Here is a 23,822-nt window from a genome sequence, read left to right on the forward strand (position 1 = left end):
AGGTGCCCTTTTGGAGAGGCCAGGTACCCTTTGGGAGAGATCTAGGTGCCCCTTTGGGATTAGTAAGAGTTTAAATGAATCTGCGTAAAATGTGGATAAGGTCTGTGAACTGTGAAGCTGTCAAGTCATTTAAATATCCTGCTCTTTAGATTTTGAAAAACAAACAGCCTGCAGTTGAAAAAAATCAGTGCTTGCAATTTCAGTAGATAGTTGTTGACATAAGCCAGATGGCTATCATTATAGGGTTAAGTATGCTTGGCTGCTTCCACAACCTATCACTATCACAGTAGGGACGGGGTGGGTTGGGGGGGGGGGGCAATGCCTTGTAAGTTTACAGTTTTATTGACAGCTCCAAGTGATCATAGAGAGATTAACTGTCTTTGACGTGGGGCTATGAATACAATTATTTTTAAGGGATTAAGTACTTGAAGGAAATGTTTGTTGCGGTCTGCCCATGGTAGATACTGGGTGAGTTGGGATGGAGGTTTTAAAGGCAAAGGGTGGTGAGTGGGGGCATGGGTTGGCATGATTTGGCACTAAGTTGGCATTGGGGCAATAAAGGACCATGGGTGCGAGCAGAGGGGCATAGATTGCTACAGGGGTATGGGGGAAATGGGGGTAAGCAGGGCAGCATAGGTTGGCATGGAGGGTATGAGGGGCCATGGGGGTTGGGTGGGAAGCATGAGGTGGCATGGGTGGGACATGGAGTGTATGTTGGTAGTGAGGGGGTGAGGATTTGAGGGCTGTTTTTTATTCTACTGCTTTTTATTTACAACTGCGCCGACGTCCCAGTGCAATGAAGCGGGCCTTTTAAACAGCCCGTTTCAGCATTCAGCAATCCAGCAGCCTCTGTAGCTACCTCCAAACTTCTTCTGGGATAACCAGGCCTGGCTCCAGTTAGCACCTGCACACCACGCCCCCCCCCCCCCCCTCAACCTCGAACTACCCCAGAAACAAAAATCCAACCGTTTGGGGCACTTTCTCCCAACTTGGTTTCACAAAGCTGGGAATTTTACTGATTAATTCGGCCTCTACAGTCAGGTTTGAGTTCAGTTTCAAACCAGCTCCAAGTGGTATCAGATCCTCAATACAAAGTAGTTCACACTATATTGCCAAGCTTACAGGATAAAAGGATGGCTGCTGGAGGAAATGGTCATGCCACATTGCTTCAGTATGGGATGCTCATCTGAGGCTGGACTTAGGGTGCTTTGGTGGGGGCAGGTAAAGGCAGCACAGATACCTCTCATCTTGTCCAGCTCAAACTTGCAACAAAATTAGATGAAATACAGGCCAGGTTTAGATAAAACACAGTGGTATGGCTTTCATTCTATTCTCTGTTTCTTCAGCAGAAGCATCTGACACAGCCCAAATTAAACACCATGTCACACATCCAAAAGATTAGATTCTTCATGAAATTCAAAACAAAAAACAATTATCAAACAATTATTCATCAACAAGTTCTAAAGCAATTGCAATAATGTTTGTCAAGAGCCATCAGAACTCACCTCATTTTCTGGGGGAGCTGCTTCCACTTCCACTTGAGTAGTTTCAGGAACAGAGCCCCCTACAGGCTGAGGGACCACTTTCCCCAGGCTTTGTTTCAGCCACCCAAGCACGCTGCAAATCATTTGGTAAAATTGGTGTGAGACAAAATAGGGCAAAACTGATTTAATTCCTAAATTTTATTTTGTATATCAATGAGTTTTTTTTGTAAGGAATGGGATAAAAGGTAAATTTCACATGCAAAACCTGTTGGGTCCTTAACTGAACTTCAAACCCTCCATCTAGATCATCACCAAAACCTATTTCCACTTTTCCAGTATCGTACTTCTTTCCCTAACTCAGCCCCACTGCTGAAATCTTCATTCATACTTACCCGGTCTCAAGCCTCAACTTCTCCCAACATTCTCCTTGCCAGGTTGTTGTCTCTTTCTATCTGCATTAAGGTTCACTTGCCCGTCCTCAACAACTTCCACTGGATCTCCATCCTCCAATACTTCAATTTCAAAATCCTTTTCATCATATTGAAATCTCTTTATGGTTTGTTTTTTTTTCATTTGTTCGTGGCTAGACATTAAACTTTTAATTCCAGATATTTATTGAATTCAAATTCCACCATCTGCTGTTCCATCTCCCTCCATGCTCTTCTGAGTTTCTGTTCTCTATTTCACCACTGGCGTTAGAACTATCAGCCATCTGCTTCCTTCGAATTCTCTCCTAACACTCTACACCTTGCTTCATCTTATCCACCCATAAAAACCTCAAAATTTAGCACGACAACCTCACTTTCAATAAGTGCTAATTACTCTCAATTTCTGTTTATTGTCTAATATACGCCTCTCTGAGGAAACCCTTTGGTACTTTTCTAAAGGGACGGATTATTGCCCAAATATGCGCCCTGGGGTCTTTGTATGAGGGCACTGTAGCTTACTGACCACAGGGAAGCACTTTTGCTCCTTCTGACCCACAAGCAGTGCTAAAAAGAGACCAATCTTCTCCCCAAAGTGATCCTTGCCTTGCTTTAGCTGCTGATTTCTCGAGGCATGGGAAATCCAGCTCCCATTGTAACATCTGCAAAGGTTAAATTAAAGGCTAACAGCCTCATTATCATATTTAAAAAGCCAACCCACCTCCTAGGAGCAGACTGATTTCCAACTCTTATGTCCCACCTCAGTAAAACTCAGAAGACCCGGACTGGAACCACATTCCCAGAATTCAGAATTTTTTCCAACTTAACTCCCCCTCCCACACCCAATCCCATATGCTCACCCATGTCACCTGGATGTATTGGTTATTATGAAGAGGTTATAGTTATGGAGTGCATGTGCCATTGCTTGACAGGAAGAGGAGCAATGATGAAATAAGTATGCGTGCAATGGTTATTAGGAAGAAGATTTAGTGATGGAAAATCAGTGCCTGGGTTGTTCAGATGCAGCCTTGTTTTAAGAATTGATTTTATTTGAGGGCAGTTGTAACAATGGTCTTTGTACAACAGTGGCAGCAACAGCTATTAGGATTGTAAAGTTGGAGTGGTGTATTTAACAAGAGTGGTGTGAAAGCTGAGAGCTGTAAAAAGAAAACACTTTTGTAGGCTGAAGCGAGCTCAGCATTTTATTGGGTACAATAGAGATGTGGAGTGACTCTAGATATGACAGGTTTACAAACCACTACACATACATTCACTCAAAGGATCTACCTTTTATGAAAGCAGTTATTTGGTAGTGCAGAACTTGAGCATTGCTGAAAAAGTGACATTTTTTGTCAAAGTTTTTTGTCTTGCACTCTTCAGGACAATTCACAAGAATATACCAATGGGTTTAATACACTCTTATGAAAGTCTTTGTTCTTACAAAAATGAAAGTATTTTTTACCTGCTGCCACCGGCAGACGAGTGAGGCATTTCAATAGACTTGACTGTGGATGCAGTGTCTGCAGGGGATTCTGGCAGATGATCAGTGGTTTCTTTAGGAGTCTTAGTTACCACAACGACTTCCACTTTGACTTCAGGCTCAGGCTCAGGTTTAGCTTCAGGCTCAGGCTCAGATTTAGCTTCAGGCTCAGGCTTAGCTTCAGGCTCAGGCTCAGGCTCAGCTTTAGCTTCAGGCTCAGGCTCAGGTTTAGCTTCAGGCTCAGGCTCAGGTTTAGCTTCAGGCTCAGGTACTGACAAATAAGGGAAAAATTCAGCTTCCAAGAACAAGCAACATGCCTAACTCATTGTTCAAACTCTTACAACATATTAAGTAGCCCTTACAGCACAGAGACAGGTCATTTGGCCCAACAGATCTATGTCGGTGTTTATGAACCACAGGAGGACAAAGCCTCAGTCCTGAGGAATTTTGCCATTGACCTGTGGAAATTTTGCTGGAGTTCACTGGTCATACTTAATTACGCCTGAGGACCATCAATTCTCTCCGAAGCTACCTGAATAAGGCTAGGATATTGTGAAAATCAAAGAACAACTAGTCCTCATCAATTAAGGATGTACTTCCATCATTCTTCTGATCCATCTTTCCCTTTCTCTCTCTCTCTATCTGTCCCGTTTTGTCTATTTGTCCTCTCCATTCCAATTCCCTCTTTCTGCATCTCCTCTGCTTTCCCCATCTCTGTCTCTTCTACACTAGTATGCAAACTACAGATGAAGAGATGCAGGAAGGCTCATGCCAATATTGTTGGTATTAAGTAATCTTGCTCATGGATATTCTAGGATATTAAACTTAATTGTGAACTGCAGATCATTAACTAACAATGAGTTATAGTGCACAATTTTGAAAAGAATTTGAATTTAGCAGAATTTTTCATCTGGCAACTAGATGGCACTGTAATATTTTGCTAACTAATTTTTAGGGTTGTATGTTGGTTTAAAGTAACATTTATGGATTTTATCTTAACCACCTTTTTAAACAGTTCATTTTGAATTTTTGCTAGCAGGACAATTTACAGTCAAGGCAGCTCTTTGCAAGGAACTGGTGTTAATGGATTTTATTACTTTAAAAGGTACTGACAAATCTGGGTTCAAGGAATTGCATTTAATTTAATTACAGTATGCAATTGGGAGCTTCTTTATCAGCTTTAAAGAAATAACTAAAAGGGTTGAGCTCAGCAGCTTGAACTTAGGATGACACCCTATCTTTAAACAAATCTATGTATTATTAGGTTTAATTGATTAACCATATCTGTAGGGCAGAACATCTGTATTTGAGGGAAACATTCTTTTTCTGACATAATGGTAGGAAGTGTTATTAACATTTGTTCTTAATGGCTTCAGTATCCATGTGAATGTTTATGATAGATTGTATTATTGAAAAAATGATGTTACAACTGATCAGTATCTTCATGGATGTGTCATTTGTTCACAATGGAATGTATTTCCTAGAGGCCCTGGGAGTAAAAGATAGACATTGTCTTCAATCTACATGACTCTAATTACAGAGTTTGGGTGACACCAGATGACCCTCACCCTAAACCAATGAAAAAGGGTAATTTGGACTATTTCCAAATAAGGGTTGAGAAGTAAGGATAACAGTTGGAAAATCAAAGTCTTCATTGGCACAGTTTAACCATGGCTTCTGTGGTATGATTCTTCTGAGACATAGTTCAACATAATGATACTTCAGAGACAGAAGAAAGGCATTGCCTATGCTGGCAGCACTTGAGGAATCTTAGGACTTTGAGGGATAAGAACCATTCATGTTGTCTTCACTGTTTTTTGTTAAGTATATGTAAAATCTTGCTTAATAAATTCTGCTTGATTCATCAATACTAATTATTCATATCTTGCTAGGTCAGGCACAACTGAGACCCCAGTGTTAGAACTTAAGAATTCAAACTTAGATATTTTAGATAAAAGGGTTTTATACCTCAAGATTCCTAAAATTACAGCACCAAGATTTCATATCCCACCTCTCGGCTTCCCCTTAATCCCAATCATCAAGAATCTGTGCTGCTGAGATCACTCTTCTTTATTTATAAAATTTCTAAGTTCATTTTGTCCAAATCCATGTCATGCTCCCTAGAGAAATTATCATAATATTTTGAATGGGTAATGTGGAAGAGGAGAGGGATTTGGGGGTTTAGGTACATGAGACATTAAAGCAGTACCTCAAGCAGATAAGGCCATAACAAATATTGAATACTGGGCCTTATCACAAGTATAGAATACAATAGTAAAGATGTAATGTTGATTTGTAGCCCCAGGTGTGACTCGGTGCAAGTGCAGCATTAATGTGCAGGACCAGACGTGGGACCCGATGGGCAGGAAGCCCCTCTGACGTGTTGAGAAACTCATTTCCACGTTCAGTGTTGAATCTGTACCTGAAGGTGGCAGGAAACATTTACCTGCTCTGTGGGCAGGAGTAGAATTTTGGGTGGCCGAAGACCATTGCCATCGATGTGAAGGAATGGTCTTCGAGACTAAGGTCAGTGGAGTGGGGAAGGGTATCAAGAGGAGTTGGGGTGGATGGACCTGGGGCAGGGGAGGCCTAAGGTTTCCTTGTGGGGCCTGAAAGAGAACATCCAGGTTCACAAGGAAACCATAAAAATACTTAAAATACAGACCTCCTTGGCCTCTTTTAATCACATTACTTCTTGCACCAGGCTTCCACTGGCAGGTCTGGCACTGTGCAAGACTTTCCCAATCAGGAGTTCAAATCACACTTGGGTCTTACAGTGTAAAACATATTGGTCTTCCTGCCAAACGTTCCCTCTAAGCTGCACATGTACAAGGCCATGCAGCAATTCATGCAGGTACCCCTCAGGCCAGTTATAAGTTATCCCCTTTCTGAAAGCGCAATTACCGCACATTGAAATAAACAGGTCGCACACAAAAATTAAAATCTAATTGCTGGTTTGCCTGAAAATGAAAACAGTTCAATTAAAATGGCGGTAAGTGAGAATACAATGGGAAGTGTTTGATAGCCATTTTATCAACCTCCTTAGAAAGACTACAGTTGTACCATGTGCAACTTTGGGTAGGAACAATATTGAGAATATGGAGATAACATAATGTAGATTCACTAGGACGTTGCCTGGTATGGGGAAATACAAGGAAAGACTTGAGAAGCTCTGTAAAAAAGTCATCATGAAGCCATTGGATTGTCATTAAAATACAGCTGGTTCACTAATGTTCTTGACAGAAGGAAACTTGCCTTCTCCAGTCTGTCCTATGCATGACTCTAGTCAAAAGGAAAGCAGGACTATTGGGCTATGGAAATAGAGCAGGCATATAGGACTACTGCTCATGTGAAGAATAAACATTCACACTGACTGATTGGGACAATGGCATGTTTCCCAATGCAATTTCCATGTAATCATCTGATCAAATCATATGGCAGTGGGTGGTAATAATCCCTACAGAATTTCAAGCCTTTGCCAAATAAACTCTTGCAAACCCTTATCATCAACATCCTGGAAGTCACCATTGAACAGAATCTTAATTGGACCAGTCACATAAATACTGTGGATACAAAAGCAGGTCAGAGGGTTGGTACTTTGTGAACTAATTGTGAACTCCTAACTCCCCAAAGCCTTTTACCATCTACAAGTCACAAGTCAGGAATCTGATGGAATACTGTCTACTTGCATGGATGAATGCGGCTTCCAACAACATTCAAGAAATTCAACGCTATCCAAAACAAAGCAGATGAACAAACCTTAAGCATTCACATCAACTACCCCACAGCATGGCTACACTGTGTATCATGTACAAGTTGGACTGCAGCAACTTGCCAAGGTTCTTTGACAGCATCTCCCAAGCCTATAATCTCTATCATTCAGAACAGGCTTATCCAACCTTTTTGCATGGAAGGCCACATTTCAATTTTTTGCACACTCGGGTGCCGATGAGCAAATTTCAGGAAGATAAGTTTGGCACGAGATTAAACACGAATTTCAAAAAAAAAACTGACATATGAAGAGAAATAACTTGTTGAGCAAAAAAAAACTCACAGTTAATATGGCCATTCGAGTGTGAAAGGATGAGAATGTGTGTGTTCCGCTCACTCCCAGGCTCAGGGTGCTTAATTGCCCACCCTCACCACTGTGAGAGTGAGTGAAAGTGCCCTTTGGTGTATGGGGTTATGGGTGAATGAAAACACTGAGACTGGGAGTGAGCCAGACAAACAGTTTCCACCCTCTCACACACCTCTCTCTCTCACAAACAAAAACACACTCTCTCTCACACATACACACACCATCCCTCACACACACAAACTCACCCTCACACACACAAACTGACCCTCACACACACACACACTCTCCCTCTCTCTCACACACAAACTCTCGCCCTCTCTCACACACACTCTTGCCCTCGCTCTCACACACACACACACACTCTCTCCCTCTCTCTCACACACACACTCAGCCCCGTCTCTCACACACACCCACATATTCACCCTCCCTCTCTCACAGACACACTCACCCTCTGTCTCACACACACATATACACTAACCTTCTCTCTCACATACACACATGCTCACCCTCTCACACACACGCACACACACAGTGTTCCACACTCACTCTCACACACACTCATCTGCTCTCTCTCTTGCTCTCATACACAGATAACCTCTCTCTCTCTCACACACATACCCTCTCTCTCTCACATACACACACACACATTCCATCTCTCAATTATACATACACACACACTCACCCGCTGTCTCATTCGAACACACATACATTCACTCGCTTTCTCTCTCTCTCATAAACATATACACTCACCCGCTCTCTCTCTCTCTCTCACACACATACACTCACCTCTCTCTCTCACATGCACAAGCCCTCTCTCACACAAGCACACCCTCTCTCTCTCGTTCACACGCACACGCCCACTCTCCCTCTCATGCACGTGCCTTCTCTCTCTCCCTCACAAGCACAACCTCTCCCTCACACACACACCCTCTCTTGCTCCCTCACATGCACACCCCCTCTCTCTCTCCCCCACACACACACACACCTTCGCTCTCTCCATCACAAGCACACCCTCTCTCTCTCTCGAGCACACCCTCTCTCTCCCTCATGCATACACACCCTCTCACACGCAGCCTCTCTTTCTCATGTGCACCCTCTCTCTCACACACACACACCCTCTCTCTCTCGCTCACAACCGCACTCTCTCTCTTTCTCACATGCACACCCTCTCTCGCTCCCTCACATGCACGCCCCCCTCTCTCTCCCACACACGCACACCTTCCCTCTCTCCATCATAAGCACACCCTCTCTCTCGCGCACATCCTCTCTCTCTCTCTCCATCACATGCACACCCTCGCTTTCCCTCAGACGCACACCCTCTCTTTCCCTCACACGTGCACCCTCCCTCTCTCCCTCACACGCACCCTCTCTCTATCTCATGTACACTATCTCTCTCTCTCACGCACACCCTCACTCTCTCTCTCTCTCACATGCACACACTCACTCTCTCATGAACACCCTCTCTCTCACACACACCCTTTCTCTCACGCACCCTCTCTCTCACATGTACACCCTCTCTCTCTCCCTCACACGCGGATCCTCTCTCTCTCCCTCACAAGCACACCCTCTCTCTCCCTCACACGCGCACCCTCTTCTCTCCCTCACACGTGCACCCTCCCTCCCTCTCGTGCACCCTCTCTCAATCTCATGCACACCCTCTCTCTCTCATGCACACCCTCTCTCTCTCATGCTCCCTCTCTCTCCCACACACCCTCTCTTTCACATGCATCCTCTCTCTTTCTCTCAGACGCACACCCTCTCCCTCTCTTACACGCACACTCTGTTTCTCTCTCTCTACACGCACACCCTCTCTCTATCCTTCACGCAACCTTTCTCTCTCCCCCTCACATGCACACCCTGTCCCTCACACGCACACCCTCTCCCTCACACGCACACCCTCTCTCACTCCCTCAGACGGGCACCATCTCTCTCTCCCTCACGCAACATCTCTCTCAAATGCACACTGTCTCCTCCCTCTCTCACACGCAGACCCTATCTCTCTCTCTCACACGCACACACACACTCTCTCATGAACACCCTCTCTCTCACGCACCCCCTCATGCCCTCACACACACCCTCTCCCTTGCTCTCACATGCACCTTCTCCCTCTCTCACACACGCACCTTCTCCCTCTCTCACACATGCACCCTCTCCCTCTCTCAAACACGCACCCTCTTCCTCTCTCTCACACCCACCCTTTCTCTCTCTCTCCACAAGCACATATCTCTCTCTCTCCCTCACATGCACACCCTCTCTTTCACATGCGCACACTATTCCTCAAATGCACGCCCTCTCCCTCACACACGCACCCTCTCACACACACACACCCTCTCTCTCGCCCTCACACACGCACCCACTCTCTCCCTCACACGTGCACCCTCTCTCTCTCACATGCACACCCACTCTCTCTCCCTCTCTCACCCTCACATGCACACCCTCGCTCTCTCTCACACGCACACCCTCTCACTCTCACACGCACACACACTCTCTCTCTCTCACGCACACCTTCTCTCCATCCCTCAAGCACACCCTCTCACTCTTCCTCACGCGCACACCCTCCCTCTCACACACACCCTCTCTCTCCCTCACACCCACACACACTTCTCTCTCTCATGCACACCCTCTCTCTCCCTCACTCGCACACCCTCTCTGTTTCCCTGACACGCGCACCCTCTCTCTCCCTCACACGTGCACCCTCTCTCTCCCTCACACGCGCACCCTCTCTCTATCTCATGCACACTATCTCTCTCTCTCTCACGCACAGCCTCTCTCTCTCATGCACACCTTCTCTCTCTCACACACCCCCTCTTTCTCATGCACCCTCTCTTTCACACGCATCCTCTCTCTCTCACGCACATCCTCTCTCTCTCACACGCTCACCCTCTATCTCTCACACGCACACTCTGTCCGTCTCTCTCCATATGAACACCCTCTCTCTATCCCTCATGCAAACCCTCTCTCCCTCACATGCACACCCTCTCCCTCACACGCGCACCCTCTCCCTCACACGCGCACCCTCTCCCTCACACGCGCACCCTCTCCCTCACATGCGCAGCCTCTCCCTCACACGCGCAGCCTCTCCCTCACACACGCAGCCTCTCCCTCACACGTGCAGCCTCCCCCTCACACACGCAGCCTCTCCCTCACACACACAGCCTCTACTTCACATGCACCCTATCCCTCACATGCACACCCTCTCTCTCTCTCCCTCGCACACACATCCTCTCTCACTCCCCGACGCGCACACCATCGCTCTCTCACTCACACAAAATCTCTCTCTCTCACATGCACACCGTCTACCCCTCTCTCTCACACGCAGACCCTATCTCTCTCTCTCACAAGCACGCACTCTCTCTTTCATGAACACCCTCTCTCTCATTCACCCCCTCATGCTCTCACGTACACCCTCTCCCACTCTCTCACACACGCACCCTCTCTCGCTCACACACACGCACACCCTCTCCCTCTCACACACGCACACTCTGTCTCTCTCTCTCCAAACGCACACCCTCTCTCTGTCCCTCACGCAACCCTTCTCTCTCCCCCTCACATGCACATCCTCTCCCTCACACGCACAACCTCTCCCTCACACGCACACGATCTCTCTCTCCCTCAAGCAACATCTCTCTCTATCAAATGCACACAGTCTCCCCTCTCTCTCACGCGCAGACCCTATCTCTCTCTCTCACATCCACACACTCTCTCTCATGAACACCCTATTTCTCACGCACCCCTTCACCCTCACACACGCACCCTCTCTCTCACACACGCACCCTCTCTCTCTCACACACACACTCACCCTCTCTCTCTCCCTCACACGCGCCCTCTCTCTCTCCCTCACGCGAACCCTCTCTCTCTCACACACGTACACCCTCTGTCTCTCACACACGCACACCCTCTCCCTATCCCTCACGCAAACCCTCTCTCCCTCACATGCACACCCACTCCCTCACACGCACAACCTCTCCCTCACACACACACACCATCTCTCTCACACGCAGCCTCTCTCTCATATGCAGCCTCTCCCTCACATGCACCCCCTCTCTCCCTCACACGCACATCCTCTCTCACTCCCTGATGCGCACATCCTCTCTCTCTCCCTCACATGCACACCGTCTACCCCTCTCTCTCATAAGCACGCACTCTCTCTTTCATAAACACCCTCTCTCATGCACCCCCTTACGCTCTCACGTACACCTTCTCTCACTCTCTCACACATGCACCCTCTCTCTCACACACACGCACCCTGTCTCTCTCTCTCACACACGCACCCTCTCTCTCACACACACGCACCCTCTGCCTCTCTCACACACGCACCCTCTCCCTCTCTCTCTCACACACACACAATCTCTCTCTCTCACACACACACCCACTCTCTCTCTCCCCCTCCATCTCTCTCCCTCATACGCACACCCTCTCTCTCTCTCCCTCACGGGCACACCCTCTCCATCACACGCACACCCGCTCCCTCACACGCACACCCTCGCTCTCTCTCTCACATGCACACACTCTCTTTCTCATGAACACGCTCTCTCACACGCACACCCTCTCTCTCTCACACGCACACACATTCTCTCTCTCTCATGCACACCCTCTCTCCCTCCCTCACGCACACACTCTCACTCTTCCTCACACGCACACCCTCTCTCTCCCTCACACACACACCCTCTCTCTCCCTCACACGCACACCCTCTATCCCTCCCTCACACGCACACCCTCTCTCTATCTCCCGCACACTATCTCTCTCTCTGACGCACACTATCTCTCTCACGCACAGCCTCTCTCTCTCATGCACACCTTCTCTCTCTCCTGGACCCTATATCTCTCACGCACCCTCTCTCTCTCATGCATCCTCTCACATGCATCCTCTCTCTCTCTCACACGCACACCCTCTCTCTATCCCTCACGCAAACCCTCTCTCTCCCTCACATGGACACCCTTTCCCTCACAGGCACAGCCGCTCTCTCTCACACGCACCCTCTCTCTCACACGCACCCTCTCCCTCACACGCACACTCTCTCTCTCTCCCTCACACACACATCCTCTCTCACTCCCTGATGCGCACATCCTCTCTCCCTCTCTCACATGCACAACGTCTATCCCTCTCTCTCACACGCAGACCCTCTCTCTCTTTCACAAGCACGCACTCTCTCTTTCATGAACACCCTCTCTCTTATGCACCCCCTCACGCTCTCATGCACACCCTCTCCCACTCTCTCACACATGCACTCTCTCTCTCTCACACACACGCACCTTCTCCCTCTCTCACACATGCACCCTCTCCCTCTCTCACACGCGCACCTTCTCCCTCTCACACACGCACGCTCTCCCTCTCTCACACACGCACCCTCGCTTTCTCACACACGCATCCTCTCTCTCTCATACACGCATCCTCTCTCTCTCACACACGCACCTTCTCTCTCTCACACACGCACACCATCTCTCTCTCTCTCACACACGCACACCCTCTCTCTATCCCTCACGCAAACCCTCTCTCTCCCTCACATGCACATCTGCTCCCTCATACGCACAACGTCTCCCTCACACGCACAACCTCTCCCTCACACGCACACCCTCTCCCTCACACGCACATCCTCTCCCTCACACACACACCCTCTCCCTCACACGCACATCCTCTTACACTCCCTGACACGCACACCATCTCTCTCTCCCTCACGCAACATCTCTCTCTCACATGCACACCGTCTCCCCCTCTCTCACACGCAGACCCTATCTCTCTCTCTCACACGCACACACCTTGTCTCTTATGAACACCCTCTCTCTCACACACGCACCCTCTCTCTCTCTCACAAGTGCACCCTCTCTCTCTAACACGCGCAACCTCTCTCTCTCACACACGCACCCTCTCTCTCTCTCATATGCACTCCCTCTCTCTCACGCATGCACCCTCTCTCCCTCACACACACGCACCCTTTCTCTCTCTCAGACACGCACACACCTCCCTCACACGCGCACCCTCTCTCTCTCTCACTCACGCACCCTCTCTCTCTCTTTCACACACGCACCCACTCTCTCTCTCTCTCCCTCCCTCTCTCACCCTCACATGCACACCCCATCTCTCTCCCTCACAGGCAGACCCTCTCCCTCAAATGCACACCCGCGCTCTCTCTCTCTCACATACACACACTCTCTCTCTCAGGAACATCCTCTCTCTCAAGCACACCCCCTCTCTCTCACATGCACACCCTCTTTCTCACACACACACCCTCTCGCTATCCCTCACGTAAACCCTCTTTCTCTCCCTCACATGCACACCCACTCCCTCACACGCACGCCCTCTCCCTCACACGCACACCATCTCTCTCTCCCTCACGCAACATCTCTCTCTCTCACATGCACACCGTCTCCCCGTCTCTCTCACACGCAGACCCTATCTTTCTCTCTCACACAACACACACACTCTCTCATGAACACCCTCTCTCTCATGCAACCCCTCACGCTCTCATGCACACCCTCTCTCTCTCTCTAACAGGCGCAACCTCTCTCTCTCTCACACACGCACCCTTTCTCTTTCTCACACTTGCACCCTCTCTCCCACACGCTCTTATGCTCACGCAGTCCCCTTTCACATGCAGACACTTGATCCCATGCACAACCTCTCTCTCCTACACACGCCCTCCCTCTCTCACTCATGCCCTCTCTCTCTCCCTCTCTCCTGCACGCCATCTCTCTCTCCCTCCCTCTCTCCCTCACATGCACACCCCCTCTCTCTCCCTCACACACTCTCTCTCTCACACACCCGCGCCCTCCCTCTCTCTCACACACCCGCGCCCTCCCTCTCTCTCACGCGCACGCCCACTCTCTCTCTCACACGCACGCCCACTCTCTCGCTCACACGCACACCCACTCTATCTCACGCGGGCACGCACTCTCTCTCTCACACGCACACCATCTCTCTCTCACATGCACACCATCTCTCTCTCTCACACGCACACCATCACTCTCTCTCACACATGCACGCCCACTCTCTCTCTCACACGCACGCCCACTCTCTCTCCCGCACGCACGCCCACTCTCGCTCTCTCACACACGCTCACCCACTCTCTCTCACACGCACACCCACTCTCTCTCTCACACGCACACCCACTCTCTCTCTCACACGCACACCCACTCTCTCTCTCACACGCACACCCACTCACTCTCTCACACGCACACTCTCTCTCTCCTTCACAAGCACACCCCTCAAATGCACGCTCTCTCCCTCACACATACGCAACCTCTCTCTCGCCCTCACACGCGCACCCTCTCTCTCTCGCATGTGCACCCTCTCTCTCATGCACACCCTCTCTCTCACATGCACCCTCTCTCTCTCATGCACACCCTCTCTCTTCAACTGTCTTCCTCACACGCTCATCCCCTCTCATCTCACACGCACACCCTCTCCCTCAGACGCACACGCCCTATCTCTCTCTCATGCACCTGCCCTCTCTCTCACCCATGCGCGCTCTTTCTCTCTCACACAAGCGCCGTCTCTCTTTCTCTCTCTCACACGCCTTCTCTCTCTCTCACACACATGCCCCCTCTCTCTCTCACGCACACCCTCTCACTCTTACGCACCCCCTCTCTCTCTCTCTCACGTACACCCTCTCTCTCTCATCTCACACGCACACCCCCTCTATCATCTCACACGCACACCCTCTCCCTCACACGCACACCCTCTCCCTCTCCCACACACCCTCTCCCTCACACGCGCTCACCCCTCTCTCCCTCACACGCACACCCTCTCTCTCTCTCTCTCTCACACGCACACCATCTCTCTCTCTCACATGCACACTCACTCTCTCCCTCTCTCTCCCTCACATGCACACCCCCTATCTCATCTCACACACACCCAGTCCCTCGCGCGCACCCTCTCTCTCTCACGCACGTGCCCTCTCTCTCTCTCATGCACGTGCCCTCTGTCATGCACGTGCCCTCTCTCTCTCATGCACATGCCCTCTCTCTCTCATGCACGTGCCCTCTCTCTCTCTCACACACACACCCTCGCGCTCTCTCTCTCACACACACGCCCTGTCTATCTCACAAACACATGCCATCTCTTTCAAACATATGCCCTCTCTCCCTTTCACACACACACCCTCTCTCTCTCTCACTCACACAGACCCCCTCGCGTGCTCTCACTCTCACACACACACACACGCACTCAGACACACATACTCTCGCTCAGACACACGCTCAGACATACACAGACACAGTCTCAGACACATACACACACTCTCAGACAAACACTCATGCACACAGACACAAACACACTCTCAGATACACACAACCACACACTCAGACACACACACTCTCAGACACACACACACTCTCAGACACACACACACACACTCTCAGGCACACACGCACTCTCTCAGACGCACACACGCACTCTCTCAGACGCACACAAGCACTCTCTCAGACGCACACACACACTCAGACAGACACATACACACACACTCAGACAGACACACACACACTCTCAGACACACACACTCTCTAAGACAACACACACACACTCTCAGACATACACACAAACTCTCAGACAACACACTCTCAGACACACACTATCTCTCTCAGGCACACACACGCATTCTCTCAGATGCACACACACACACTCAGATGTATACACACACTCAGACAGACACACACACACACACAAGCTCAGACACACACACTCTGACACACACATACACACACAATCTCAGACACACACACACTCTCAGACATATACACACACTCTGAGACAACACACTCTCAGACACACACACACACACTCTCTCAGGCACACACACGCACTCTCTCAGATGCACACACACACACTCAGATGCATACACACACACACACTCAGACAGACACACACATACTCTCAGACAACACACACACACACTCTCAGACAACACACACACACACTCTGTCAGACACATGCACACACACACTCTGTCAGACACATGCACACACACTCAGACAAACACATACTCTCAGACACACACACTCAGACAAATTCATACTCTCAGACCTCAGACACACACACACACACACTCTCAGACACATACACACACACTCAGACACACACACTTTCAGAAACACATACACACACTCTCAGGCACACAGACACATTCTCAGACGCGCACACACACTTTCTCAGGCTCACACACGCACATACTTTCTCAGACTCACACACACACACTTTCTTAGATTCACACACACACGCACGTTCTCAGACTCTCACACACATACACTTTCTCAGACTCTCACACACACACTTTCTCAGACTCTCACACACGCACACTTTCTCAGACTCTCACATACACACACTTTATCAGACTGTCACACACACACACTTTCTCAGACACACACACACGCATTCTCACACATTCTCAAACATGCACACGCATTCTCAGACTCACACATGCACACTCAGACACAAGCTCTCAGGCACACAGACACACCCAGAAACACACACACAATCTCAGACACATACACACACAATCTCAGACACATACACACACACTCTCAGATGCACACACACACTCAGACACACACATACACAAACACTCTCAGACACACACACACACAATCTCAGACACACACACTCTGACACACACACACACAATCTCAGACACACACACACTCTCAGACACACACACTCTCAGACACACATACACACTCTCAGACACACACACACACACTCTCAGACGACACACTCACACACATACACACACACTCAGAAACATGCATACACACACACTCTCAGACAGACACACACACTCTCAGATGCACACACACACTCTGACACACAATCTCAGACACACGAACACTGTCAGACACACACGCACTCTCTCAGACACACACACGCTCCCAGACACACACACACGCTCCCAGACACACGCACACACATGGTCTCAGACACACGCACACACACACTGTCAGACACATGCACACACACTCAGGACAAACACATACTCTCAGTCACACACACTCTCAGACACATACACACACACTCAGACACATACACACACACACACACACACACACACACGCACATTCAGAAACACATACACACACTTTCAGGCACACAGACACATTCTCAGATGCGCACACACACTTTCACAGACTCACACACACACATTTTCTCAGACTCACACACACACACACACACACTTTCTCAGACTCTCACACATTCTGAAACACGAACATGCATTCTCAGACTGACACATGCAAACTCAGACACATGCTCTCAGGCACACACAAACACGCCCTCAGACACACAAACACACACACTCAGACACACGCACACACACTCAGACAGACACACACTCTCAGACAGACACACACCCTCTCAAACACACACTCTCTCAGACAGACACACACACTTTCAGATAACACACACACTCTCAGACATACACACACACTCTCAGACACACACACTCTCAGACATACACACACACTCAGACAACACACTCTCAGACACACACACTCTCTCAGGCACACACACGCACTCTCTCAGGCACACACACGCACACTCAGATGCATACACACGCACACTCAGACAGACAGACACACGCACACTCTCAGACAACACACACATACTCTCAGACACACACACACTCTCAGACACACACACTCTCAGACATACACACACTCTCAGACACACACACACACTCTCAGGCATAAACAAGCACTCTCTCAGACACACACATGCACTCCCTCAGATGCACACACACACACTCAGATGCATACACACACACTCAGACACACACACTCTCAGACAACACACACACACTCTCAGACAACACACACACGCACTCTGTCAGACACATGCACACACACACTCTGTCAGACACATGCACACACACTCAGACAAACACATACTCTCAGACACACACACACACACTCAGACAAATGCATACTCTCAGACCTCAGACACACACACACACACACACACAATCTCAGACACATACAGACACACACACACACACACTTTCAGAAACACATACACACACTCTCAGGCACACAGACACATTCTCAGACACGCACACACACTTTCTCAGACTCACACACACACACTTTCTTAGACTCACACACACACACACACTTTCTCAGACTCTCATACACACACACTTTCTCACACATTCTCAAACACGCACACGCATTCTCAGACTCACACATGCACACTCAGACACAAGCTCTCAGGCACACAGACACACTCTCAGAAACACACACACACTCTCAGACACATATACACGCACACTCTCAGACACACACACTCTCAGATGCACACACACACTCAGACACACACACACATACACTCTCAGACACACACACACAATCTCAGACACACACACACAATCTCAGACACACACACTCCAACACACACACACAATCACAGACACACACACACACACACACACACACTCTCAGACGACACACACACACATCCACACACACTCAGAAATACGCATACACACACACTCTCGGATAACACACACTCTCAGACAACACACTCTCAGACAGACACACACACACACTCTCAGATGCACACACACACTCAGACACACACGCACACTCTCAGACACACACGTACACTCTCAGACACACACACATGCTCCCAGACACACGCACACACACGCTCTCAGACACACGCACACACACGCTCTATCAGACACATGCACACACACTCAGACAAACACGTACTCTCAGACACACACATTCTCAGACACATACACACACACACACACTCAGACACATACACACACACACACTCAGACACATACACACACTCTCAGAAACACATACACACAATCTCAGGCACACAGACACATTCTCAGATGTGCACACACTTTCTCGGACTCACACACGCAGACACTTTCTCAGACTCACACACACATACTTTCTTAGACTCAGACACACACACTTTCTCAGACTCTCACACACACATTTTCTCAGACTCTCATACACACACACTTTCTCAAACATTCTCAAACACGCACACGCATTCTCGGACTCACACATGCACACTCAGACACAAGGTCTCAGGCACACAGACACACTCTCAGAAACACACACACACTCTCAGACACATACACACACACTCTCAGACACACACACACACACTCAGACACACACACACTCTCAGACACACACACACACACACAATCTCAGACACACACACTCTGACACACACACACACACACAATCTCAGACACACACACACAATCTCAGACTCACACAAACACACACACACACAAACATACTCTCAGACGACACACACACACATGCACACACTCAGAAACACACATACACACACACTCTCGGACAACACACACACACTCTCAGACACACACACACGCTCCCAGACACACGCACACACATGCTCTCAGATACATGCACACATACACTCTGTCAGACACATGCACACACACTCAGACAAACACATACTCTCAGACACACACATTCTCAGACACATACACACACACGCGCACACACACACTCTCAGAAACACATACACACACTCTAAGGCACACAGACACATTCTCAGATGCGCAAACACACTTTCTCAGACTCACACACGCACACACTTTCACAGACTCTCACACACACACATTTTCTCACAGACACACACACACACATTTTCTCAGACTCTCACACACACACTTTCTCAGACAAACACACACACTTTCTCTGACTCCTACACATTCTCAAACACGCACACGCATTCTCAGACTGACACATGCACACTCAGACACATGCTCTCAGGCACACAAACATGCCCTCAGACACACAAACACACACACTCTCAGGCACACTCACAGACACGCTCTCAGACACATGCACATACACGCTCTCAGACACACACATGTACTCTTGGACAGACCCACTCTCAGGCACACACACATGCACACACAAACACCCTCAGACACACACACTTTCTCACACACACACTCTCAGACACACGCACACATACACACACACACTCTAAGACACACACACTCTCAGAAACACAGATACACACACGCTCTCGGGCACACACACACTCTCTCAGGCACACACATACGCACAGACACACACTAGGACGTACACACACAGGCACACACACAAACTCTCTCAGGCACATATACACGTACACACACTTTCTCACACACACACTCTCAGACACACGCACACATACACACTCTCAGAAACAAGCATACACACACACTCAGACAACACCCTCTCAGATACACACTCACTCTCAGACACACACATACACATGCACACTCTCAGACACAGACACACTCAGAAACATGCATACACACACTCTCAGACACACACACAGACACACACACTCAGACACACGAACACATACACACACACACACACTCTAAGACACACACACTCTCAGAAACACGGATACACACACGCTCTCGGGCACACACACACTCTCTCAGGCACACACAGACGCACAGACACACACTAGGACATACACACACAGGCACACACACACTCTCTCAGGCACATATACACGCACACACACTCAGACACACGCACGCTCTCAAATGCACACACACTCTCAGACACACACACACAAACACTCTCAGACACGCACATACACAATCTCAGACACACACTCCGACACACACACAATCTCAGACACACACACACACAATCTCAGACATACACAAACACTCTCAGACACACAAACACTCTCAGACACACACACACACTCTCAGACACAGACACACACACTCTCAGACACACACACACAAACACTCTCAGACACGCACATACACAATCTCAGACACACACTCTGACACACACACAATCTCAGACAAACACACACAATCTCAGACATACACAAACACTCTCAGACACACAAACACTCTCAGACACACACACACTCTCAGTCACACACACACGCACTCTCAGACACACACCACTCACTCATCCTCAGACACTCACACTCAAAGACACACACACACTCGCTCTCAGACACACTCTCAGGCACACACACACTCTCTCAGGCACAAACTCTCTGACATACAAACACACACTCTCATTCACACACACTCTCAGACACACAAACACACACCACTCACACACTCTCAGACACATAAACACACTCTCAGGTGCGCGCACACACTCTCTCAGGCGCGCGCACACACTCTCTCAGGCGCGCGCACACACTCTCTCAGGCGCGCACACACACTCTCTCTGGCGCGCGCACACACACTCTCTCAGGCGCGCACACACACACTCTCAGACATGCGCACACACACACTCTCAGACACGCACACACCCTCTCAGGCATACACACCCACACACACACACACTCTCAGGCACACACACACTCAGAAACACACATACACTCACACTCTCGGACAACACACACACACTCTCAGACACACACACGCTCCCAGACACATGCACACACACGCTCTCAGATACACGCACACATACACTCTGTCAGACACATGCACACACACTGAGGCAAACACATACTCTCAGACACACACATTCTCAGACACATACACACACACGCGCACACACACACTCTCAGAAACACATACACACACTCTAAGGCACACAGACACATTCTCAGATGCACAAACACACTTTCTCAGACTCACACACGCACACATTTTCTCACAGACTCACACACACACACATTTTCTCAGACTCTCACACACACACACTTTCTCAGACAAACACACACACTTTCTCTGACTCCCACACATTCTCAAACACGCACACGCATTCTCAGACTGACACATGCACACTCAGACACATGCTCTCAGGCACACAAACATGCCCTCAGACACACAAACACACACACTCTCAGGCACACTCACAGACACGCTCTCAGACACATGCACATACACGCTCTCAGACACACACATGTACTCTTGGACAGACCCACTCTCAGGCACACACACATGCACACACAAACACCCTCAGACACACACACTTTCTCACACACACACTCTCAGACACACGCACACATACACACTCTCAGAAACACGCATACACACACACTCAGACAACACCCTCTCAGACACACACTCACTCTCAGACACACACACATACACATGCACACTCTCAGACACAGACACACTCAGAAACATGCATACACACACTCTCAGACACACACACACTCAGACACACGAACACACACACACACACTCTAAGACACACACACACTCTCAGAAACACGGATACACACACGCTCTCGGGCACACACACACTCTCTCAGGCACACACAGACGCACAGACACACACTAGGACATACACACACACAGGCACACACACAAACTCTCTCAGGCACATATACACACACACACACTCAGACACACGCACGCTCTCAAATGCACACACACTCTCAGACACACACACTCTGACACACACACAATCTCAGACACACACAATCTCAGACATACACAAACACTCTCAGACACACACAAACACTCTCAGACACACACACTCTCATACACAGACACACACTCTCAGACACACACACACTCTCAGACGACACACACACACTCTCAGACAACACACTCTCAGACACACACTCTCAGACAACACACTCTCAGACACACACTCACACACTCTCAGACGCACATTCTCAGACATATACGTGTCCTCTCAGACACACACACGCACTCTCAGAGATACTTACACACTCCCAGACACATACACGCACTCTCAGACACACGCACACACACACTCTCTCAGACACACACACACACATTCTCTCAGGCACACGCACACACACTCTCTAAGGCACAAGCACACACACACTCTCTCAGGCACACACACACTCTCTCTCAGGCACACACTCTCAGACACACAAACACACACGCTCAGACACACACACACTGTCAGACACACAAACACACACCACTCACTCACTCTCAGACATACACACACACGTACACTCAGACACACACACTCACACACACACACACACACTCGCTCTCAGGCACACACACACTCTCAGACACACACACACACATACACGCACTCTCAGACACACACACGCACTCTCAGAGATACATACACACACTCAGACACAAACGCACACACTCAGACACATGCACACACACTCTCAGACACAGGCACATACCCTCTCTTAGGCGGGCACACACACTCTCCCAGGCACGCACACACTCTCTCAGGTACACACACACTCTCTCAGGCACACACACACTCTCTCAGGCACACACACACTCTCTCAGGCACAAACTCTCTGACATACAAACACACACTCTCATTCACACACACACACTCAGACACACAAACACACACCACTCACACACTCTCAGACACATAAACATACTCTCAGGTGCGCGCACACACTCTCTCAGGCGCGCACACAC

General features: G+C 49.0%; 1 protein-coding gene across 1 annotated transcript in view; it reads right to left on the minus strand.

The window, feature by feature from the left end:
- The window catches only part of LOC144681901 (uncharacterized), a 304,508-nt gene that overhangs the window by 132,858 nt on the left and 147,828 nt on the right, over nucleotides 1-23,822 (minus strand). Inside the window, exons 15-16 of the mRNA XM_078544030.1 lie at nucleotides 3,372-3,660; nucleotides 1,506-1,617 (exon numbers count right to left, since the gene is read on the minus strand). Of these exons, the coding sequence (XP_078400156.1) occupies nucleotides 1,506-1,617; nucleotides 3,372-3,660 (401 nt within the window). The remainder of the gene's footprint in view (nucleotides 1-1,505; nucleotides 1,618-3,371; nucleotides 3,661-23,822) is intronic.

This window comes from Cetorhinus maximus, chromosome 6 (assembly GCF_964194155.1).
Source record: "Cetorhinus maximus chromosome 6, sCetMax3.hap1.1, whole genome shotgun sequence".
In the NCBI taxonomy this organism is placed as follows: domain Eukaryota; kingdom Metazoa; phylum Chordata; class Chondrichthyes; order Lamniformes; family Cetorhinidae; genus Cetorhinus; species Cetorhinus maximus.